Raw genomic sequence first — 25,694 nt, 5'->3', positions numbered from 1 at the left:
CAAGCTTTACATCCTGAAACATCCGTAATATTTATTTCCACAAAACACGATAAACGAGAGAAGACCAAGTGTTCAGAATGCTATAGTAAAGCCATGCAGGTTGTTATACTGCTTGTAAACTTTCGCTAAATCCACTTCCAACGAAGACAAGGTGTCCGCCGCCCCACCATGGCCAAGCACCTGATTCAACTTAATATAATGACGTGCCGACTTTGAGGACTTCCAGCCCACGTGATCCATGATCGCCTCAAGCTTCGCTCCGGTAATGGCTAGCGAAATTGCACAACTACTCCTTAGACCATGTAAAGTAACGTTCCGATTAGCAAACGCCGAGATTTGGCGAACATACGTACGTCGAGCCGCGCCTGAGCCGCGGCCGACTCAAAAGTTGGTGGCAAAATTTCTCCAGATGGGTTGAGGGGCATAAACAAAACTCCTTGACGGATAGAGATCTTCAATAGGTCGCATAAGCTAATATAAACTTTAACTGCAGTCACCGGGCAAAGAGAAGAGTCCGCATGACGCTTGAGAGCAAAAACGTTTGAAGTGCGTCTCGCAAAGACTTAGTGAGTGTATGGTTAAAGAGTAGAGCCTTTTTTCCCGAAAATAAAGAATCTCCTTTGTTTTCATTCGACCGAGATCTCCGGCCCTGTCGCCACCAAAAGAATTGTATCTTAAAAAAGGCTTGATCTATTGCCAGAACAAATAGCTGTGCCGAAGAACGAACGTGTACGTTCATGCGCTTAGCTATTTCTGCAGATAAAAACACCAAATCCTGAAGAAAGAATGGTTCAGCCTGTCTCTGCATGACTCTTGCGACGAGCTATTCCTCTCTGACAGCCGATAAATAGGACTTAACCAGTGGTGAAGCTGCGGGGTCGGCGATCCCAGGGAAGAGACTATCAGTTGCGGATCTCCCATACTTGTTAAATATAGCTCTCAATTTAAAAATAATCGAGTCAACGAAGCCGTATGCCAAACGCTTAAGGCAAACACAAGAAGAAACACTCTTCTCACCAAACAAGGGGCAGGCATCAATACGTACCACAGTCTTGCCAAAATTATCCTTCCAGATCAAGAAGTCAATCACATCGTCAGGTATTGCCGAGCAAATGTCCCTCTTCGAGGTGGATTCTAAGGACTGTGAAAACTCCATGTCTAAAGCACTTCTTTGTTTTTGATAAGGGGTAGCCTGTTGCCTAGCAACCAAAGTTTTCCTTCGCTCCCTTATCGAACACAGGTCGATAGGGGCCTTGAGACTCTTTAAAGTTTGAAGTGACCTTGTCTGACGCGGATAACCACATCTCTGACAATAGCGAAAATCAAAATCATTGGGTTTGGAACAAATCGGACAAGAAACAGATGGCTGGAAAAGTCTGGGTACCAACGGCAAAGACTGAAAAGAGAGAAGGTTTCTCCTGTTAGGTTGTTGACGACATGTTTTTTCCAATCGTAAATGCCAAGAGGCTATACAGAGAGGAACCAGGTATAAAACCATCCTTTGAAGGGAAAAGGAGCGTATCCGGTGATCCCTTCTCGGCCACCAAAACACTGTGGCTGGACAAAGCATTTAATAACGGGCACCACCTGGGTAAGGGGGACATCAATGGTACCACTACCGTAACAGCTGCATTCACTGAAGCGAGGAGACGCAAAAGAGGCCCAATCAGTGAAAATGGTGGGAAAACGTAGGCGTTAACGCGGTTACCATCACAAACAGAGAGGTTAAAAACATTGACACCCGACGACCCTGGAGTAGGGTAGGGCGTAAAGTACTTTAACGGGTTCCCTCGTCAGTCACGTTGAACATTGGAATCTAACGACATCAAATCAAGATCATGGCCATTAATTCCGCCAAGCCGACGCTGGACGATTTACCAAGACTTAGGAGAAAGCATAGCATCTGAACGAGATAGTCTCCTGGAAAACCAATCTACCTGGTGTAGGTGAGAAGGAACAAAAGACTTTTCCAGGGAAAGGTTTCTATCCACCCAGAACTGGAAAATCAATTGCGAAATCTGAGTTAACTTACTAGAGCGTGGCCCACGGCCAGACTAAGCGTGGAAAACAACCATGCTGTCTACCTGTGCATCAATCCTGCAATCAGAGGCGCTTTCACGAAGTGACTGCAAACCCCTGAGGACGACCCACATCTCCTTCACATTAATATCCTCGTTTCGAAAGGTTCCTTCCCAGTAGTCGCCGACAGAAATGGTCCTGGTAGGAAGGTGAATTACCGCTCCCCAACGGAAAGACGATGCGTCTGAAGCAAAAGAGATGGCAACATGACGTTCACTTCTCCACTGAATCGCCTTGTCCCAACTATCCAGGAACCTCCAAAACACTATTTCTTCTCTAAGATTCGGAGATAAATTCACCTCACTACCTCTGAAAGCCTTCGCGATTGACGCCGCCATTTCCCTAATGTAGAATTTAGTCGCTGGAAAAGCCAGGGAGAAGGAATTCCATTTCCCCATTAACCTCTGTAAAGACTTCAAGGTGATAGTAGTTTCACGCAGAAGTATTTGCTCGCGTAGCTGAGCAAACTTTATCTTCTTATCTTCAGGAATGCAAAAATCCTGCGCTATAGAATCCACTATCATACCTAAATAACGGATCCTGGTTACAGGGCAAGAACGCGTTTGGAGAGGCCCAGAAAATGACCAAGGTTTACAAGAACTGAACAAAACTATGTACAAAGCCGCCTCTGCGGATTGATAGCTGTATTCCGGCGTCCTCTGCAACAATGGGCGTGACCAAAAACCCTTCGAAGCAAACAGTTCCCCGTTCAAACGGTCATCAATATACAGGGAACACGCGACCCCTAAACTCCTGAAAAAATTTGGGGGGCCCAGACCAACGGTCTGGTATATAAACGGAGAATTCTTCCAACCGAAGGGAAGCGTAACTCCAACCAGCCACCACCCCTGTCATTCAATACCAAAATACTGCTGAGAATCAAAGGAAAGCAAAATATGGTAATAGCCAGACTTGCCATCAGTTTTACTCGTGTAGGAGTTAGGATATACGAAACGAGGAACGCCAACAAACGTTTCCAGCGAAAAGGGGGTGTCGACCATCCACAAGTTTAAGAACCTGGCATCAATTCATAACCTCGGCTTTTGTGGTTCGATCGTCATGGTAAGGACGAGGTGGGGCGGTGCCACTTCACCCACTTTACCCCAAACACGGATCGCTCCTGACTCAATACGTTGCAAAATCGTTTCCGTAACAAACTGGGAAAACTGTTTGCAAGAGTGATGGTTCTTAAAAACCCTAGTCGGGGGTTCCGCGCTCTCATACTTAACACCCATAAATGATCCCTTAAAGGACTTCATGAATTTTTTGATATCCACCCCATGCTCCAACCATTCAAGGACATCCTTTGCAGCTTTGTACCCGTCCAAAATTTTTTCCCAGAGTCCAATTCGGGTGCGAAGTTGACCAGATTGAAAGGAGTCCGGATAGCGAAACGAAAGATCCCGCAGGTTAGGAGTTTCCCCCGCAACAATGCCTTGAACATGGGTTAAACAAGCGGCTTCTGATGTCATTTTCTCCGAACTCGGTTTACACTCCAGGGATACCCATCGCATTTCCCTACGCCTGCTTTTTTCCTCCGCTTCTAAGGGCATAAAGGTCATCGTATCTCCTTTATGACGTTTCGTTTTAGGTTAATACAAAAGCATCAAAGAAAAGAAGGGATCACAATGATGTACTTAAACGGAGGCTGCAAGTCCGAGTTCGGAGAAAACGACCACCATAGGCATGGGGTCATTCTCCCAACCTCGAGACCACAGACTTCCAAGAAAAGAAAACAAAAAAAGAAAGAAAGAAAGCGACACAAAATACGGTGCCTTTACATTTTATTATTGTCAGTTGCAAATACAAAGACAATCGAAAATTCCATTTCAAGGCAAATCACTTTCACTGATTACACAATCCTTAACGCTTGTCCGGGCAGGAGCGCGAGATGTGTCCCGACTTTCCACACACCCAGCACTTTCTCTCCGAAGGTGATCTAGGGCTGAGATTGGTGCCACGCCTCTGGTATGGAGCGTTACGAGTCCGTCCAGTGAACGAACCTTGATTTACCGGGACGGGCCGTTTGGTTGCCTTAGCAATAACCTTTGCCACCTCGGCCTCCTCTTTAGATGCCACCAGCTTTATTAATACCTGTTGAAGGCACGGGTTGTTCGACAACGGACGGCACTGTCTTAGCACTATTTCATAACGCGACGCTCTTTCTTCCTTCTTTTCCTTCGTGACATTGACCACTTCATGTAGAGCGACGATCACAGCATATGGGTCAAAAAGAGCCGCTGGACGCGCAATCACCATCTGCAAAGTCGACAAAGCAGACTCAATTGCCGATGCATCATTTTTTCTCCCATTCATCCAATTCCTTCTTTAGTGCACCGACCGTTGTGGCCGAGACCTAACAAAGGAAAGAAACGCCAAATAATTCCATAATGTCCTTAAATCCAGTCCTCACTTCACATTAGAACTGTTTTCCCTAGAACCCCCGGTCACATACTTCAAAATATATTATTTCTCTCCATGTTGTAGTACCGGGTGACCGAATTCATTAATTACCCGTGAAGATTACACCGAATTTTCGCACAAGTTCCCTTGGCACGTTAAGCACACAGCCACTGCGTGGCCCAACTCAATTCTTTCCTTTTCAACACGAGGTCAACGTATATGGTCAACGTAAGCGGTTTTCTTGTCGCTTTCCATTCTTACGCCACCTCATGGCACAGAGCGAAAAGAAAAATCCAAAACTCGTTGCACAAGCGGTCCTCGAGCGATATATATTTTTTTCTTTCACGCCACCTCGTGGCACAGGGCAAAATTTCTCGACACACTGCTCAATCGGGCCTCGACCGTTTTTTTTTTACGCCACCTCGTGGCACAGAGTAGAAGTCCCCGACATACTGCTCAATCGGTCCCCGACCGATTTTTTTTTTCCACGCCACCTCGTGGCACAGAGCAGAAGTCCTCAACACACTGCTCAAACGGTCCACGCCACCATGTGGCCAGACAAACAAAACCAACCAAACAAAACGGTCCTCAATCAAAACAAAACAAAAACAGCTCCCAAATATATAGCAACCCGAATTCATAAGAAACAAGCGAAGAAAAGAACACAAACGAGTGTAACAGCAAAAAAAAAAAAAAAACGTAATATAAACAACAGATTATCGCCTAACATATTGAAAAGAACTGTATCATGGCGAGCCCAAAGGAATACATTACCGACCATGTGATCCAAGCGCGAAGTTTGAAAAGCGGCTCCCGAGTAACGAGAAAACATAGAAGAGGAAATGTAACATTGGCCAACAAGAAATGACCAACAAACCCCGTCTAGAATACAAACTAAAACATTGTAGCTGAATAACTCAAGTTGTCGAGTTATTCGACACATTTGTCCCAGTGGCGTTTTCCTGAGAAGAACTCTGGGACGCATTGTCATCGCTCGCGGTTGTTCCTGAAGTTGCACCCGCCTGTGATGAAGACGTGGTTGGCGGAGCAACCTGCTCAACAGAGCCTTGAAGGGACTGTAAAATTTGCTGGGCCCTTGCAGGATCGTTCACTGCGGACGGACTCTCGGACATATTTCAAACGATTCCAACCAAAGTTAGGCAAAACTGACAACTATGAATAATTAAGGCATGCTTATATACTATGCACGAGGACTAATGAATATTAATGAACCAATCAAAACTCGAAGCAATTATATACATGTGTAGCCGGGACAAAGCGTAGAAAAAGTGCTATGAGCCAGTCGGGATTGATCTTCTTATTGGATAACAAGTGGCGCCAGATTTTTAAACCAATCACGAAACCCAATAATGTAAAAAAAATAATAATAAAATAAGGCAAATGCGAATTGATTTTGAAACTCAAGGGAAAAGCGCTTTAACATGTTGCGGCCTTCCTGCAAGGATAAAAAATATATATTGTAACGCGCGCGGGCGACAACAACTTCCAGTCAAGGAGTCCAACAGCCAACGGTTTAATTACTCGACTCTCAACGTTTAGCTTACTTGTACATGGCAAGTCTACTAACACACACACTGGCTACTACATAACGTGAGTCTCTTATATATCCTGTATTACGAGTACATTGCGTATTCCGTAATCGCCACATAACCGTCTCTCTTCAAACTTGTGCGAGCACACATTCAAATACAACCGTTATACATCTTAGCACGCGCACCTCAGCTCGTGCAATCACTATATCAATTTCATTACAATATGTTTTAATGTAAGCTTTTCCTTTGAGCTTTCAAACCACTTAGACTATTCAGCCGAGAATGTGTAAAGTTAAAACATTTTTACGAGGACGCTGTTTTTAATAGCTATGTTTTAATCAGCAGACATTTCAAACAAAAGCATCTCTATTTCGCAGTTTGAAAGCAGACGGATGGTTCTCCTTGCTGCTGATTTGCACCGAAAAAAGAAAAAAATCGTCAAGAGTTGCCATGGTAAAAAAAATGTCCCTTAATTGTTAAAAAAAACCATTGGGACCTTTTAAAAGTGAATGTGAAATGATTAGACGAGCACAACTGAAACGTTGTTCGACATTAGTTCGATTTCATGAATAAAACTCCTCTAGGTGCGTGATTTGTTTCTTGTGTGTGAATGATTTGATTATATTTGCAACACCAATCAGTTTAGCTGGCATATTCTACTGAGCGAAATAAAAGGTTCACTTTGTCAAAATCGCCTGGTGTTTTCTTTGTTAAGAGGCCCATTAACCGATTTATGCTCGCACGCGTTGCTAAGGAGGTGAAATTTCACTTCCGGTTACCGTGACGTCAGCCTGCGCGCAGAAAGTAAAAACAACTCAATAACTTACAAATTCGCTTACATTTTAGATGTTTTTCCTTTGTGTTTCACAAGATGCAAAATAAAAAAAGTACAAGGAAAGACAAAATAAGAGAAAAACAGAAAAACAAGAGCGAAAGAAAGACAAAAACTAACTCTGCGTGGCTTTGTTTGATCTTACCAAAGTGCGTTGACTTCGAAGTTACCCTATCAGAGCACGCGCTGATAGGGTAACTTCCAATATATATCGGGCGCACTTCCGGTTTCTTTAAATGCTAAAGGAAACGCGGTTTTTCGTGAAATCGAGCCTTTTTCGACGAGTTTCGATTGAAGCCAACGTTGCAAACATAGCTAAGCATTGATGTGAAGTTTATATGAAATAATTCATATATGAACTGCGGTTGTAGATGAAAGTGAAGAATGATCATCGCAGTTAATTTTCCAATTTAAGCAATTGGAAAGAAGAAGCCTGAAAAAATCAGGGCTTCAACGGGATTCGAACCCGTGACCTCCGCGATACCGGTGCCATGCTCTACCAACTGAGCTATGAAGCCACACATTGGGAGCGAGGTCAATAAATTGAGTATTAGTCACATGACCAAGGGCGTGGCCTGATGACGCCATCACTGGTGTTGCTGGTCATGAAAAGTTAAAACATATGAAATAACTCTGAACTAACTAAAAATTATGAGGTTAAATAAGAATAAATTGTCCTTAGTAACGGCTCGAAAAGATCAGTTAATGGGCCCTTAAAACATTTGGTGCTTGCAGCATGAGACCCATATTACTAGATCTTAAGTTATATGGTCAAGTCTGCCGCAATTTAACAAGCTCTTGTAACAACAGCCGTAAAATATCTTTCGAAAAGTAAATAAATCTCATTCATCGTCCTATTTACTATTTTCCTGAAGTGCTCTAGTATTCTACAGGGGCACTAAAACTTATCATGATAAAAACATTTTCATTTTTTATGAACGTTTGTCCTCTGAGCTTTAAGAGCAAATGTCAGTAAGGATCAAAGAAATCGCGGACGCAGCTCAAATTCAATTTCGCCCATATTTTGTCCATTGATAGGCCTTAGTCCCACACATATGACGAGGATTTTCGTTAATTAAAATTCTCGCTTTTTTGGGAGAAATCAACTTGAAACGGTTTACGGCATTACGGTACAAAACCTTCAAAATGTCATAATTCGTGGTGTTGCCGAGTCAGCTCATTGCAAGTTTTGAATCTTTTTCACCCTAATTCTATTTGTCTGATGCTTCTGCAATTGACTGACAGCAAAACAAACTCATAACCTTTCCTTATTAATAAAATATGTTTTTTTTTTTCAAGTGCACCTACGGCTGCTCTGAAATTGATTCGTTGGCACTTCAATCAAACGTGCCAAAAATGCCCGCGGTCCGCAATGAATCCGACACTAAAATCTCCTGAGACATGTTCAAGGATGACTTCAACTTTCTGTCGTTTTAAAATTTCCTTGGGATCTTTTGATCCGCCATTTTGAAATCAACTTAAGTATAAACTCTTCAAAGATTGCCGCCCACGCTCACATGTTTGCAGTTAAAAGTTTCTAATGTGAAACTCCTCTGTGTTGTTAAGCGAGGCAAAGAAACGGAATAAGTTGAATATGCATCAGAGCAAAATGAAGAGTTACACCGAAAAGAAACGCGTCAGGAAACGTTTACAAAATCTACTGTGACTCACCGCTTGACCTCGTCTTGTGATATACATGTTTAGCCCGTCATGACATCTTTCTTTGTCCGTTTCGCGCTAAAATAAAATTGTGGTTTCCTTTTCTTAAGCGACCTTAATAGCTTTGGTGAGTAAGTCAGCCTCATGTTGGCGGTGTTTCCCATCAGAATTCAACACTTCTTTCGGTGTTGCGCTGGTGGACAAAACATTATCTGATACATTGCAACAATCAAGGACCGTTCAATTTCTATCTGTCCCGCAATAAAATAACACGCATCATCGAAGCCTTGACTCCACTCTGTTTTAATGTTAGGAGAAGTAAGTTGTAAAAAGACCGTACATGTTAATTGCGCACATATAATGAACACAAATGTTGTTTTTTAAACATAGTGAGATTCTAAAGTTGAATGTTATAGTCTCAAAAATCTGCTTTTTCCTTGACTTACTCGGGTAGGGTACTGTACGGGTCCGTAAATGATCCCAGGATCGCAAATGATCCCAGGACCGCAAATGATCCCGGACCGCAAATGATCCCCAAATTGAACTGCTAATGATCCTGGACCGGAAATGATTCCGTTAAAAAAATAAGGAATGGGATGGATTTATATCAGAGGAAGGTGAGAACATATACAAAAATTATGAACTAAAAAGTATGTTTTATCATTTTACAAAAAAATATTCCACAGTTGCTGTTTTGTTCTTCGAGCGGTTCAGATCGGTTTAACTGTCACGCAATAAAAAAAATAATAAATCGAAAACCAACCAATGGAAAAAACTAAGAAATTGTGATGTACGCTATAGAAGATAACTAGATAAGACACTTCGCCAAGTTTTAGGCCTGTGCGTTTCCCCAAACTTCAGTTATTCGTCGCAAACGTTTCCCAGAAATTTACAGAGCCCAGTAAGAAAACGCCATATTGGTATACATCCGTGGTACACCAATATGGCGGCCGGAATATAGTGTAAACATCTGAAACTTACTTTGGCTTTCCAGGCGACTGATTATCAGTACTAAACAAACAAGCATTTACATAAGCACTTTTCCTAATGCTCTAACGTCTAAAAAGGTTCAAAACCACGAGATAAGTATATATTTTTCAACAAACTCGATCGTAGCCTTGTGTCACGCAACCTCCATAACCCTGAAATTCAAAATGCTCTGGTTTCCAAACGAAGCACGCTAATTGTAAACAGATATAAATATACCGCCTCTTATGCCTGATGAGGATAAAAACACGTCACGTGAAGACGATCTATTGAATTAGAAGTCTTAGAAAAACACATACTTGTAAACATTCTCGAAATCCCGGTGGCGATCGTATCAAACATCTATCAAACAGCTAACTTGTCAAAACGAAGAGCAAGCCTTGGCCTTGCTTGGTCATGAAGCTGAACTTCGTAACTATAGCTTGGAATTTGGGCTTCTTAGAATACTCAAGTGGTCATTTCCGAGGAATTAAAGCCAAAATACGACCAAGGAAAAATTACAAAATAAATTTGCTCAAATTTCCAGTGCTATACACTAAGGTGTTTTACAGAGTGATGAAGCATTGTAGGCTTGTGGGTCTACTCAGGTGACAGCGTCTTCCTTAATAGTTGCTTCATGGTTAGATTTTAGTTTAAAACTTTAGACGAGTGGCCTTCATGGCTGATAAAATGTGATTTAACTATAACGCCGAAATATCAATCTTTAACAAAGGAGGATATGTAACGTATGTTGCACTGATCGTAATTTTACTGAGAACTGCAAAGAAATGCAAGCCAAGTCGTGTTTTGATGATTGAGTGGTGATATTCATAACATCGTAGTTAGCAACAAAATTTAGTCGAAAGTATGAAAAAAAAGCAACTTGTAAGCCATTATAATTATAAGATGGCTTTAATAAAAACATCGGTATTCACGTACGCCAATTCCCTATCCACACCACCCCACCATCCATGCCATTCGTTATTTTTTAGTCGGTCACTATCGAGGATCATTTCCAGTCCGGGATCATTTGTGGTCCAATTTGGGGATCATTTGCGGTCCGGGATCATTTGCGGACCCGTACAGTACCCATCTCTCGACAAGCAACAAGGACCTCAACAAGGATATTACGTAATGAGCACCATTGTGATTTTAAGACGTGGACTTGCAATTGAGTTTTTTGGCAGTATAAATTTAAACAAAAATAACTCGTCGTAAAGCAACTTCTTTTCCATCTCAGCCCACCAATTTTCTTTCTATTACAGTGTACCATAAAAGCCAGCACTTTGACGTCAATTTTGTTATGTCTTTTCCATTCTTCGGGCAGTAGCTCCTGATCTGACAAGAGTTAGCTAACGTCATGTAGTGCTATAAACTGATGATAAAGTGTAGCTCTTGTAGGGCGAATTGATTGCTTGATACTAATAACTTTTGAATATAATATTCGATTGACTTTGAACAGTATACTAAACCAGCCAAATTGAAGTGTACCAAGTAACATATCAAACATGAAAGACAGTGTTTGAACACATTTCCAAACACCGAGAAGAGAGTTGAAAATACGACGCGTAGCGGAGTATTTTTGACGAACTTCGAGGTGTTTGCAAATTTGGTCAAACACTGTCTGGCGTATTTGATATATCCTCCCAATCAAAACTTAAATTAAGGAGAAAATGGAGAAAGAAAATCGTAAAAACCTATGCTAATTGAGATCAGATATTCAAACACCATGACGGTCATGATTTCCGTTGTTTAAACGTGATTAATTATTAATGAGTTTGAGAAGTCGTACGAGTATCACCGTTCCTATACAAAAAGAGCAAATCGAATAAAAAGAAACATTTGCAAGTGCTCCTGTCCTTTCCGCCCTCTCGCAGGTGAACCACACTTTTCATCCGTGTTCCAAATTCCAATCTACATGGGTGGAGGGTACTCCCTTATATGGGCTATATAGGTATGTGCGACCCCAAAGGGTATGGTTTTTAAGGCGTTTTGGTCAAAATGAGCATCAATTTTGGCCGCTTTAGTAAATAGGATATGGTTTTTGCATTTAGTCTTGCATTGCGTATTACATTTTTTTCTTTATGAGTAGCTATTTTTTTGTCATTTTCGATAAGACCGTCAACAAACGCCGTTCAAAATGCCTTTAACATCGGTCTGAACTGGGAAACTAATTACAGGTCAGGTTTGAAAGACAGTAACGATTAAAGGGTCAGGTCTTAAATAGGGTATGAGCAAAATTCAAACAGGGGTTACCGCAAAACTAAAAAGAGTCCCGAAATAAATTGCAAGTTTAGAGAGGTTAAGCATGACGTTTACGGGAAACGTCAAACAGCAAAAATGAAACTTTTGCCGTCTGTCTTCAGCTGTCTGCACAGTAGAGTGAAAATATTTGTATTTGCGGTGAATAGTAGGAGACATTTTTCTATTTTTGTGTGATTTATTTAACGATTAGAAAAAACGAATAAAAATCAGAGGTTATCTTTGTCGTTTGCCGTCTGCCTTAAACGTCATGCTTAAACTGACTCACTTACATCTGTGAACGTCTATCCTTAAACTATATCTGCAATATAGTTATTGGGTTTTTCTTCGCTTAACGATAAGCGTTTTTTGACAATTACAACGGTTTTTATTTAGCTACTCTCAAAAAAATGAATATTAGAACAAACTAACCTTTTTTTGTTTCCTTTTGCACAAGGGCCTATCAATACAGAAAATATGAACGAAATCGACTTTTTGGCTGTGTCCGAGATTTTGACGTTCATATCTGATATTTACTGACACTGACTCTTAAAACCAACTAAACAACTTAACCTAGAGTGTCCAAAATTAATTAATTTCTGTCTGCTAAAACGCTGTCTTTGCTGCGCAGTTTGAAACCAGTCAGCTGTTTCTCGATTCTACTGATCTGAACCGAAAAGAAGAGAATTGCCAAATGTTCCTATGGAAGAAAATAAAGAATGTATATATTTGTTTCCCTAAATCGAGTTAAGTACACCTTAGAACCATACCCCTGCAAATGGATGCGAACTAATTAAACGAGGACAATTAAAACAAACACTACGGTCGACTTATCAATAAAACCGCCCAAAAGGTGCTTGAAGTTGTTTGTTTTATTTTGTTTGTATGAATTGGCTCAATTTGCAACAGCAAACATGTTACTTGTCATACCCAACCACGCCAAATGCAGTCTTTAATGTGCGAACTGAGTATCAGAAGATAGCCCGTTTTCAAGCAATGGCCGCGAACGAGTGAGAGTCAGAAAACACGTAACAACGATCCCGAAGTCACTGTTGGAATAGAGAAACTTTATTGCCCAAAATTCAACGTGAAACGGTTTGAGAGGTCAAAGCAAGCAATGGCCTTCAATTCTTCGCGGTTACCAGACAGTTGGTGTTCCTTTTTAATCATTTTTAACGCTAGTGAAAGCACCTCACTTTACTATCGTGTAACCCTTACAACCTGTATTATCTCCTCACTTCTGGCACCGATGACAGTGGCGGCAAATGCTTTCATTTTGGCAGCAATTTGGAAGAACCCGTCTCTCAGGACTCCATCTTATGTTCTTCTTGCTGGTTTGGCCTTCACTGACTTTTGCACTGGGTTACTAACTCAACCGTGTTTTGCTGTTTACCGATGGGCGGATTTAACAGGAAACATTAAGATATTCTGCATTGCTGCTGTTATCCTACAATTCGTGGGATACTGCCTTTCCTCCCTAACAGTCATCGTCATCACAATAATGGCTGTAGAAAGATGGCTGTATATGAGTCGAAGATCTCTTCTTACAGTGCGTCGAGTCGTTATTATTTATATCATGTCTGCAGTTTTGGTTATTGTGTTGTTTGCTTGTCACATGTACAACTGGTATTATACAAAAGAATATTTTAGTGCACTTATTGTTATCTTCTTGTTGGCGGCAGCACTTTGTTTTTTTATCACTTGCTTCTCTTATTTCAAAGTTTTTCGAATCATACGTCACCATCAAAGTCAAATACAAGCAAATCGAAACGCCATTGACATCGACAAATACAAAAAGTCTGTTTTCACAATTTTTTATATTCTTGCGATACTTTTACTGAGTTACGTTCCCTACGTGTGCAATCTTGCAGTAACTAATATTGTGGGCTATTTTAGCACTAAATTAGCGAGGGCCTCCCTGAATGCTTGCGCGGTAATTGTTTTTTCTTCCTCGCTTGTGAATCCCTTGCTTTACTATTGGAGGATGAAGGAAATCAGAGATGGGGTAAGAGGAATCGTAAGAAAATTCTGCTGTGAAGAAACCGAAGAGGAATCATAATGATATCATTAGTAGAGCGGTTTTCAATTGAGGGTCGAAAGTAATTAGACAATTACTTTGGTTTTGGTTTTGGTTTTATTACGGTTTGAGATTGGCTCAGTGAGCAGTCTAATTGGTAAGTAATTGGTTTGGTTTTTGTTTTACGACACTCAATCGAAAACCGCTCCATAACTCTTGAGTGATGCTTAAATACAGTAGCCGAAGTGAGATGAGCATTTTTTTTGTCAAAAATATCAGTACGCGAGTCATACAGTAACTGATCACAGACGAAAACAAACTATTAGAAACCTTGGAATAAACTTGTAATCTAATCACACAATCAAGATATAAAATAAATAAAATTAATTAATTAATTAAACAATTAAATAATTCGTATAGCTGCAATACTAGAACTTTTCCTTTTGATATTTGGTGAAAATTATTCCTATATGACTGGTATTAAATCTATCATTCTGGTTTCGGATTAAATCATTTATAGCTGAGAAATTCGTAGTTATGTGAACGTGCCCATACATTCTCCGATATAGCGTTCCCATACATGCTCTGTAATTAAACAAATATGCTTTCTAGCTTGAGCATCAGAGCTATAAATCTGAAATTTAGCCGACATGATCCCTGCATAATTGACTCTAAAACTATTCATTTTGTTCTGGGATTGAATTATTCATAGCTGAGTAATTCGCAATTATATGAACGTTGTCAAAATCTAGTTAATTGCATCATGTTTTCGTGCAAAGCAACGATAGCACAGTTGGTAAAACGCAGGATTGTAGTATTTGTTTACCGTCCTGGAGCTTCCTGGGGCCTGGTTAAAATCCGGAAAAACGGACTTTTTTTTCCTTTATGTTTGCTGAGGATGAACAGCGGTTGGGTATATCGTTTTTCAAAACTCTGGCGTAGTTTGCTTGCAATTCCCTCAGCGCGAGGGTGCTATGTTAAGAAATAATCGTTCGGAAATATATATCTGACAAAAGTACATCTGAGAACTAACGTGGAATGGTAGTGATTACACCATCAAATGGTGCATCATTAAACCAGTGATCCCATACAAGGAAATCCCTCTCGCTTAAATTTGTGTTTGTCTAGCGCAGTATCCAATTTGCCGAATAGTCTAATCTTCTTATTAGGAAATCAACATATAACTATTTACAAAAGAGAAACTTATTCTATGCAGCCAGTCAGGAGGGGAATCGCTCCAGCCGCCCAGTTTTATGAATTTATAAAATCTACCGACCATCCTCTAAACTACACGGTCTGATAGTGGCCTCGTGAGCGATCGTTTTATCTTAAAAGCTTGTACTTCAAAGCGATATGAATGCAATCTTAGTTCTTCTACGGAAGGATATCTGCGATAAGCCCGATGTTTGCCAAAATCAAATACTCACTTTTAGTCAAGTTTTGACATGAACACGTGATGCTGTTTAATTATAAGTGTATCATGACGAAAGGATGTTACGAATAAGTAAAGAAATCTAATCAGCGACTACTTAACAATCAGAACTTTTATTTAGTGACGGAAAAAGAGAAAGTAAGTCAAAAGATAGTGATTCGACTTATATCTACTGATAAGAATTTTGTACTTAAGCAAAACAAAGCAATTGAGTCTAGTTCAGTATTGGAGTCAAAAGGTTCAATAGTTTGAAGACTGACTTTCATTATATTTTCTAATCCTGTGGACTGAATAACGCCTCCTTAAGAAAACTGAAGATACATGTAATAAAGGTTTTTTTAGCTATATTCCCTTCCCCCAATCCAAGAGGAAAAAAGAAATCAACAAAAACAAAACATAAAAAATACTGCCACTGCCTTGTTTGTGCAGTTGCCCTGGTTGATAAGTAAACAAATAAATAAATAAATAAATAAGAGTTAGGTCGTGTCTTTTATATGCGTGTCGACCGAAAATATTTAAAGAACGCCTGCTAGCACGTGAATTCGAATAATTTACAAGTCAAGTGAACATTAATCGAATAGAATATCAATAAAATCCGACTGATGTGACAAGTTTCGCGTGTACGTGACATTTTTCTTTTGAGTACTGTAAGTACTTTCAACTTTACTGTTCTGAGAGTTAGTATGTAAGTTAGTTCGCGAAGTTCGCGAAGCAAGTTTCGTAAGAAAGTTCAGAGAATTTCGAAGCGAACCTAGATTGAGAGGTGATGCGTAGAAACGACGCTGTGAAACTCTGAGGCAAAGGTCAAGATTAAAACGTGGAGTTTTCAAGATAAAATAATAAATTTATTTATCGATATCGAGGGAAAACACTTTACAGTCCTGGACTGACAAACCTGTGGCCCTCACCTAAATTACAATAACAATAATCGGCCATACAATAAATAATATATATACTTATAAAATTAATTAAAGTAATTTAAAAATTCCTAACTATGAATAATTACGATAATTAAAAAAGAACCTAACTATATATGCTATACATGCAATAAAGAAAATAAATAAATCTGTGGAAGCCCAGTCCTTACTGGCTAACGTATCATGGAGAACAATTATTCTTTTACACTCTAAGATTTCATTTCCTATTAGAAACAACTGAAGGAAAAAAAAATTAAAACAAATTCACTAAGAAAAAATACAATAAAATTTAAGAAAATTTTCGTTTAAGTGAATAACACTCCCCTAAGGTGTTTTATGATGAATATGGTGTCCATTCGAGCCTGGTCTTATTAACCGCGCGGCCATGGGCCGAGCGCGGTTCTAGGTTTACCCGTGGTTTATTATTATTTTTTTTTTTGTCGGTGACCAGACGCAGACCTCCGCTCGGCCAAATTCCGAGTCACGCAACGTGTGATGTTTTTTCCGCCAGAAGCTGTTAAAACATTAATACACGGATAATTTTACGGATATTGTTTCCTTTGTTGTGGGTAAAATATATTTTCTTTTGGTTTTATCGAAGCGTTGGATTCAAAGGGAATAATAAATACGCTAAAAAAAGGTATTACGTCAGCCATGGAATGCGTTGACGTTGCAGCTTTCACTTTCGCTACGTGACTAATAAGATCGTGTTTACTTTGGAAGTTTATTTCGTCAGAAGCGACGGTCATCAATTTATTTGCAAGTTTGCGAGTATTTCTTGTGGTTTTAGGCAAATGAAGTAAATTCTTTGGCTCTTTCATCGCAACGAGTTCATAGATCGGAAGGAAAATGAAATATTTGCAAGCCAAGCAAAGAACATGTCAGGACATGCAATGATTACGTCATTGGTAGGGAAATAACCACCGTACTAAAGATAGCCGTCGATAACGCAATTCTTGAATAATATGACTCGTGTGACTTCTTTGCTAGCCCTTTACTCAAGGAAAAAATTAAATTTAAACTTGACTTTTAAGAAAGAAAGCTGTTGTTAATAGTGTTCGTATCTTCATGCCCATACATATCCCAAAGAAAGTTCCAGATTAACACTATTACGTCATCGGAGATTTCGCAACGGCTACGACTGATGGTGCAATAGTACAGTCTGTGTTGATCAAGTGATGTGATGTCTACAGTAATCAATGAATCATCAAGGATTACTTTTGAATGTGCACTGCGTTGCGACTGTAGTGCTAAGAAAACAGTTAAATTTTAAAAGCGCGGTTTTAAGATCTAACAGATCTTCTTGTTTCTAAAACGAGATCGGTTAGCATTCGTACTGATGCAAGCCAAAAGAAAAATACAGAAGCACGTAAATTTCAGAACTAAGTATCACTCGAAAGCCGGTTTCAGGGAAATGGCCTCAAAGAATATATGAGAATAAGTAAATCAACAAAGATTACTAATGCATTTCTGAAACGCAAAAATTTAACCTGTGCGTTTGTATCCTTTGCCGTTAAGAAGTTTTCACAATTCAGACGGCTACCTGAGGGTTACTGAGCGCGCTTAACACGGGGGAAATTAACTCTGAAAAGCCATACTCCGCTTGTGGGGAAGGAAATTGATGACGATTAAGGGCCTGTTTACAAGGAGAGAGGGTTACCTTAGCAAGCGGGTTACCCTAGCACTCACACATTTCCTCTTTTTTCCTTCGTCGTGTTTACAACGCAGCTAGAGTTACCCGGATAGGCAAGTTACCCTATCTGCGTGCTAGGGTTACCTTGGCAGGCGGGTTAACTTTTTCCCTTGTTAACACTCCAGGTAGGGTTAACCCGCCTTCCCGGGTTAACTTTCTAATTGTTTCCAGACCCTTTGAGTGTAACCGCGCATTAAGTTGTCCCGGGATGTAGGGTAACCCTACCTGTGAAATTTTGCTTGTAAACCCGGGCTATCTTTTGCCCTCCAGCTAGGGTTAACCCGCTTGCTAGGGTAACCCTTCCTCCTTGTAAACGGGCCCTAACTGGTACCAAAGGATGTATTTTGTTAGTTAGAGACTTCTGCGGACGCCGGTTAAGAAGGTTGTTTTAACAGCAGTTTAAAATACCAAGTTCGTTTGTAATCGTCCATGAAATCCCGACAATATAATCAACGTAATCTATTACTTTGTACGATATTTCTTGCTTAAAGACGATTTCTTATTAGTAGGTACACCCACGCATGGAAATAAAAGGTGCTTAAATAGCATTTTTAAAGGGCACCAATTCTTAACTAAAAGAAAGAAACGTAAGTGGAATAAGCACAAAGCACGTAAGACAATTGTATTTTAAACCCATTGCTGGAAGATTAGAGCATTTTCAGAACAGCAGTACGTAAAATACAAAAGCAAACAATTGTCAAATACTTGTGAAATGTTCGTGGCTAGTCTGACGCGGCGTTTCGTCTCGGCCAAGAGACTCTTCAGAGACCTTTAGAATTCTTAGGCAAACTCATTGAGCATCACGCTCAAAGTCCCGTTGGCAAATTCTTGATGTTGACAGTCTGGCCCTCTATCGCAGAAGGATTCCCTACCGTACGTTCACGAATTAAATTTATGCAAAGCAAACAATTGTCAAATACTTGTGAAATGTTCGTGGCTAGTCTGACGCGGCTTTTCGTCTCGGCCAAGAGGCTCTTCAGAGACCTTTAACAGTAAAATATCTTGCTAAAAGGTACATTGACAAATCGACTGCATGAACTACATGACTATACCTCTAAATCGCTAGAAAATCCTTTAAGAGCAATAAAACTGTCACTAAATTTTCGAAGATAAATTTATAGCAGCATACGCAGAGAAAACTTTGCAACTTGCATCTTTTTAGAGCAGTCTTTAATTGAGCGTCGAAAAATCAAAACTAAAGTAATAACTCTGGCCAATCACAAAGGGCACAGACGATCTCTTCAACCAATCAAAACTCGAACCAATTATATACATGTGTAGCCGGGACAAAGCGCGGAAAAAGTGCTATGAGCGAGTCACGATTGGTTTTCTTATTGGATGAGAAGTGGCGCCAGATTTTTAAACCAATCACGAAGCCCAGTAATGTAAAAAAAAAAAAAAAATAAGGCAAATGCGAATTAATTTTGAAACTCAAGGGAAAAGCGCTTTAACATGTTGCCGCTTTCCTGCAAGGATAAAAAATATGTATGTCTTTTTTTTTTTTATTTGCCAATGACATACGTTACTTACATTAAAGTTACTTACAGAAGAATAAAATATCTACAATTAACTTACAATCAAAAATAAATATATAATTAGCTTACGATAACAACTCTACAATATACAATGATGAGGAACACACTTATATATTAACTAACAGTACCGAGATTATTTACTAATAGATTATTCACATGAAATATACAAACGCGATTACATTGCTCACAAAAATTAATACTAACAATACTACAAAGCTTGAAAATTAAGAGATACAACAGAAGGGAGAATATTTTAATTAGCTTTGTGCTTAAAACAATGCAAAAAGAAGAAAGAAAAAGAGAAAAAAAAAGAAAAAAAAACAGTTACAGTTGTCATGCTGTTCAAAAAGTTCAAATAATAATAACGCCATCTACGTGATTAACAAAAAAAAATGAAATAATACATAAATTAATTTGGGATTAGTACCCACTTTTTTTAAAATAATCTTTCTTTTTGATCTTACTTTCCGTTTCATATTTGATGGCAATTTTAGTACGAAATCCTTGAATTGTGGGTTGAATTTGGCATCTTCTGCAGTCCCATATAAGTAGTTTACCAATGATTATAAAATAGTTCAGTAAGTTGAGTAAAGGGCATGGTTTGGATAATATTCCAAATAAAACATCTTGGAGGGAAAGATGAACCTGCTGATTTGAGATTTGGTGCCAGTAACCTTGAAACTCACTCCAGAATCGTTTAACAAAGGAGCAATGATAAAGTAGGTGGTATAAAGTTTCCGGGTCTGCCTTGCAAAATGAACATAGATCGTCTGTTTTAAAGCCTATTTTGTGTAATTTTGAATTAGTGTACAGAATAGAGTTGAGCACTTTGAATTGAAATCCTTTCACATAAGACTCAAGAACAACAGAGTGTGGCAGACTGAAGATTTGTCTCAGCTGATCGATAGAAAAGTTAAAATCGTTCTGCAGTTTGTTTATGATGTTAGGCAATTGTGCTATTTTGCGAACAAGAAGTGAGTAATAGTCTTTTGACTTCTTTTTTCTGACGTCGAAGATGTTGTCGTCAATAAAGAAGGATGGAGGAGCTAAAGATGGACAGGAAATGATTTTCTTTAAAAAGGACGGTATAGAATGGCGAAGGCCAGCCCATTGCAAATAACTAATATTGGCTATCTTGTCAGACCAGTGGCTGAGTGCGTCATTTATAGTTAAATCAAAATGTAGGTCCTGGATACGAATCACTCCCGCCTCAAAATACTAAAAATATGTATGTCTTAATGTAAGCTTTTCCTTTGAGCTTTCAAACCACTTAACCACATCTCTATTGCGCAATTTGAAAGAAGACGGATGGTTCTCCTTGCTGCTGATTTGCACCGAAAAAAGAAAAGAATCTTCAAAAGTTGCCATGGTGAAAAAATTTCCCTTAATTGTTGAGAAAAACCATTGGGACCTTTCAAAAGTGAATGTGAAATAATTAGGCGAGCACAATTGAAACATTCTTCGACATTAGTTCGATTTAATGAATAAAACTCCTCCAGGTGCGTGATTTGTTTTTGTGTGTTAATGATTTGATTATATTTCCAACACCAATCAGTTTAGCTGGCATATTCGACTGAGCGAAATGAAAGGTGCACTTTGTCAAAATCGCCTAATGTTTTCTTTGTTAAGAGGCCCATTAACCGATTCATGCGCGCGCTCGCGCGCGTTGCTAAGGAGGTGAAATTTCACTTCCGGTTACTTACGTCAACCTGCGCGCAGAAAGTAAAAACAACTCAATAACTTGCAAATTCGCTTGCATTTTAGATATTAATTCTTTGTGTTTCACAAGATGCAAAATAAAAGAAGAACAAGCAAAGACAAAATAAGAGAAAAACAGAAAAACAAGAGCGAAAGAAAGAGAAAAACTAACTCTGCGTGGCTTTGTTTGATCTTACCAAAGTGCGTTGGCTTCGAAGTTACCCTATCAGAGCACGCGCTGATAGGGTAACTTCCGATATATATCGGGCGCACTACCAGTTTCTTTAAGTGCTAAAGGAAACGCGGTTTTTCATTAAATCGAGCCTTTTTCGACGAGTTTCGATTGAAGCCAACGTTGGAAACATAGCTAAGCATTCCTTTGTCAAGATCTTGCTTTTTCAGAAGATTACGAGTTTTTCAACATTTTGAAATTCTCAAAATCTGACCTTTTAGAAATAAAACAAAATCTATGCATAGCATAATGAGGATTAAAACTAAAATATTAAATCAATGAAAAAAAATCCCGATAAAGCATTTTGCCTGGGAGCCTTTGCATTTTTTCAGTATTAGTCACATGACCAAGGGCGTGGCCTGATGAGGTCATCACTGGTGTTACTGGTCATGAAAAAGTTAAAGCACATGAAATAACTCTGAAGTAACTAAAAATGATGAATTTAAATGAGAATAAATTCTCCTTAGCAACCGCTCGAAATTCTCGCTTCTAAAAAACTCGCTATGAAACTCCTCTGTGTTGTTAAGCGAGGCAAAGAAACGGAATAAGTTGAATATGCATCAGAGCAAAAGGTAGAGTTACACCGAAAAGAAACGCGTCAGGAAACGTTTACAAAATCTGCTGTGACTCACCGCTTGACCTCGTCTTGTGATGTACATGTTCAGCCCTTCATGACATCTTTCCTTGTCTGTTTCGCGCTAACATAAAATTGTGATTTCCTTTTCTTAAGCGACCTTTGGTGAGTAAGTCGGCCTCATGTTGGCGGTGTTTCCTATCAGAACTCAACACTTTTTTCGGTATTGCGCTGGTACATAAAACATCATCTGATACATTGCAACAATCAAGGACCGTTCAATTTCTATCTGTCCCGCAATAAAATAACACGCATTATCGAAGCCGTGACTCCACTCTGTTTTAATGTTAGGAGACGTAAGCTGTAAAAAGACCGCAAATGTTAATTGCGCACAAATAATGAACGCAAATGTTCTTTTTTAAACATAGTGAGATTCTAAAGTTGAATGTTATAGTCTCAAAAATCTGCTTTTTCCTTGACTTACTCAGGTAGGCTACCTATCTCTCGACAAGCAACAAGGACCTCAACAAGGATGTTACGTAATGAGCACCATTGAGATTTTATGACGTGGACTTGTATTTGGGTTTTTTTGGCAGCATGAATTTAAAATAAAATAACTCGTCGTAAAACAACCTCTTTTTCATCTAAGCCCACTAATTGCCTGTCTATTACAGTGTACGATAGAAAGCCCGCACTTTGACGTCAATTTTGCCATGTCTTTTCCATTCTTCGGGCAGTAGCTCCTGATTGAACAAGAGTTAGCTAACGTCATGTAGTGTTATAACCTGACGATAAAGTGTAGCTCTTGTAGGGCGAATTGATTGCTTGATACTAATAACTTTTGAATATAATATTCGATTGACTTTGAACAGTATACTAAACCAGCCAAATTGAAGTGTACTAAGTAATATATCAAACTCGAAAGACAGTGTTTGAACACATTTCCAAACACCGAGAAGAGAGTTAAAAATACGACGCGTAGCGGAGTATTTTTGACGAACTTCGAGGTGTTTGCAAATTTGGTCAAACACTGTCTTGAGTGTTTGATATATCCTCCCAATCAAAACTTAAATTAAGGAGAAAATGGAGAAAGAAAATCGTAAAAACCTATGCTAATTAAGATCAGATATCCAAACACCATGACGGTCATGATTTCCTTTGTTTAAAGGTGATGAATTATTAATGAGTTTGAGAAGTCGTACGAGTATCACCGTTCCTATACAAAAAGAGCAAATCGAATAAAAAGAAGCATTTGTAAGTGCTCCTGTCCTTTCCGCCCTCTCGCAGGTGAACCATACTTCTCATCCGTGTTCCAAATTCCAATCTACATGGGTGGAGGGTACTCCCTTATATGGGCTATATAGGTATGTGCGACCCCAAAGGATATGGTTTTAAAGGCGTTTTCGTCAAAAAGGGCATCAATTTTGGCCACTTTAGTAAATAGGATATGGTTTTTGCATTTTAGTCGCATTGTGTATTACATTTTTTTCTTTTTGAGTAGCTACTTTTTTGTCATTTTCGATAAGACCGTCAACAAACGCCTTTCAAAATGCCTTTAACGTCGGTCTCAACTTTCAAACTAATTACAGGTCAGGTTTGAAACGGAGTAATGATTAAAGGGTCAGGTCATAAATAGGGTATCGAATTTTGGTCAGGTAATAAATAGGGTAGGGAAAATCGCAGAGTTTAGTGAAGGTTTTGGGAAGCGGGCCGCACACCCCCGCCCACTTGTTCTGGGAATACCCCTTACCCTTAGTCTCCCCAGGAACACTACATAGTCTTATCAACTGCCAAGCGTTCACGGTGCAGGGAACATATGGTCATATCCAAAATGTTTGTTGGTGTTCGGAAATAAGCACTTCACGCTAAAATAAGCTCAACTTCGGTTCCACATTTACTAAACTTCAGCAATTTTTGTGGCATACGGATATTCCATGATATTGTTGTTGCAAGATACCGGTGATACACGTGGCAGTACCGGACAACGTTGAATCTTTGATCGTGGATCAGGTCCACATACTCATCCGACCAAACTCGAGAAGGTACCAGCTATGTTTGAAAGGGTTTATTGTTTAATTACGCAATAATAAGAGATAGTTTTCTGAAAACGCTCGCAAAGGAAATTGAAAGGTTATATATTTACGCTTCACAGTGTCACGAAAACGGATCAGACAAAAATACTGTTACTAGAGTAATAATCTAGTATACGAATACTTTCAGATAAACGTTGCAGACATAACTGAATTAATAAAACTTGGATATATCCCGCTTTTTTAAATATAAATAAGGGTTAAAGCAGAGAAATTCCACCTGCTATAGTAATAATGGCCTTTGGAGAAGCTTGCCGATAATCTGCCGAAGGATACATTATATTTACACAGGTTGTTTCACACACTGCAATCAATCAATATTTTTTTGTACTCACTCTTGCTAAAAAATTACAATGTTCAATGAAAATATTAAAAGTGAAAATTAGAGTACTACCTGCCTGGAAGAATCATAGGGGCTAGCAGAGCCAGGCAGCCAGTTACCATCAGCATTAAATAGAAACAAAATACAGGTCAGCAAGAAAACTGAAGCACAAATTCACACACAAGAAGGAAAAAAGAAGAGGAAAAACGCTATTTCTACGCTATAAAGGAAGTCTAAAATAGTTAAATTTACATGTGAATACAAAAGATTAATATGAAAAGAGCACACACTATTGTTTGTTTGATCAGTGTTTGTCGTGGAGAGCAGTTTTCGCAATTGTATATTCTGAAACTGAATTAAAACCAACGACTGAACTGCGCAGAAAGGAGATTTACAACCGAAGCCGAAGACATGGACAAAACGTAACTTCATGCAACAGTAGCCACTAAATATCTTGTATAAACAAATTGACAGTTCTCGTGTAAACAAGCAGAAATCTGCTTAAGTTTTACCTCCAATTTAATTAACTTTCTAGATAAGACAGAAACCAAGTCTCATCTTCATTTAGCTTATCATCATGATTTTAATTTCTGATGTACTTTTCGACATGCGATCAATTATTTCTTGATGGTCAGCTTAGTTGTAACTGTAGCAAATCTCGAAAATAAGCAAAATTCAAACAAGGGTTACCGCAAAACTAAAAAGTGTCCCAAAAAATTGCAAGGTTATCACTTTATCACAATAATGGCTGTAGAAAGATGGCTGCATATGAGCCGAAGATCTCTTCTTACTGTGCGTCGAGTCGTTATTATTTATATCATGTCTGCAGTTTTGCTTATTGTGTTGAATGCTTGGCACATGTACAACTGGTATTATACAAACGAATATTTCAGTGCACTTATTGTTATCTTCTTATTAGCGGCAGCACTTTGTTTTTTTATCACTGGCTTCTCTTATTTCAAAGTTTTTCGAATCATACGTCACCATCAAAGTCAAATACAAGCAAATCGAAACGCCATTGACATCGACAAATACAAAAAGTCTGTTTTCACAATTTTTTATCTTCTTGCAATACTTTTACTGAGTTACGTTCCCTACGTGTGCAATCTTGCAGTAATTAATATTGTGGGCTATTTTAGCACTAAATTAGCGAGGGTCTCCATGAATGCTTGCGCGGTAATTGTTTTTTCTTCCTCGCTTGTGAATCCCTTGCTTTACTATTGGAGGATGAAGGAAATCAGAGATGGGGTAAGAGGAATCGTAAAAAACTTCCGTTGCGAAGAAACTGAAGAGGAATCATAATGATATCAATAGTAGAGCGGTTTTCAATTGCAATTGAGTGTCGAAAATAATTAGACAATTACTTTGGTTTTGGTTTCACCACGGTTTGAGATTGGCTGAGCAGTCTAATTGGTAAGTAATTGGTTTGGTTTTTGTTTTACGACACTCGA

The 25,694-nt window shown here is 39.1% G+C and overlaps 2 protein-coding genes and 1 pseudogene across 2 annotated transcripts; 2 read left to right on the top strand and 1 right to left on the bottom strand.

Annotated features, from left to right (window-relative positions):
• Positions 1 to 1,446: 1,446 nt before the first annotated feature.
• Positions 1,447 to 6,464, bottom strand: LOC149116976 (uncharacterized; annotated as a pseudogene).
• A 5,750-nt stretch (positions 6,465 to 12,214) lies between these two features.
• Positions 12,215 to 16,362, top strand: LOC149116975 (uncharacterized). Its single transcript, XM_089282686.1, has one exon. The coding sequence runs from the start codon at positions 12,851 to 12,853 to the stop codon at positions 13,790 to 13,792; it is 942 nt and encodes a 313-aa protein (XP_089138812.1). The 5' UTR covers positions 12,215 to 12,850; the 3' UTR covers positions 13,793 to 16,362.
• An 8,562-nt stretch (positions 16,363 to 24,924) lies between these two features.
• Positions 24,925 to 25,694, top strand: LOC149116974 (uncharacterized). The gene has a single exon (XM_089279073.1). The coding sequence runs from the start codon at positions 24,988 to 24,990 to the stop codon at positions 25,543 to 25,545; it is 558 nt and encodes a 185-aa protein (XP_089135199.1). The 5' UTR covers positions 24,925 to 24,987; the 3' UTR covers positions 25,546 to 25,694.

The sequence above is a fragment of the Orbicella faveolata genome, unplaced genomic scaffold (assembly GCF_042242905.1).
Source record: "Orbicella faveolata isolate gen_17 unplaced genomic scaffold, um_ofav_v1 contig_12, whole genome shotgun sequence".
Lineage (NCBI taxonomy): Eukaryota > Metazoa > Cnidaria > Anthozoa > Scleractinia > Merulinidae > Orbicella > Orbicella faveolata.
Note: the sequence above shows the minus strand (reverse complement) of the source record. Positions and strands in the feature narration are given on the sequence as shown.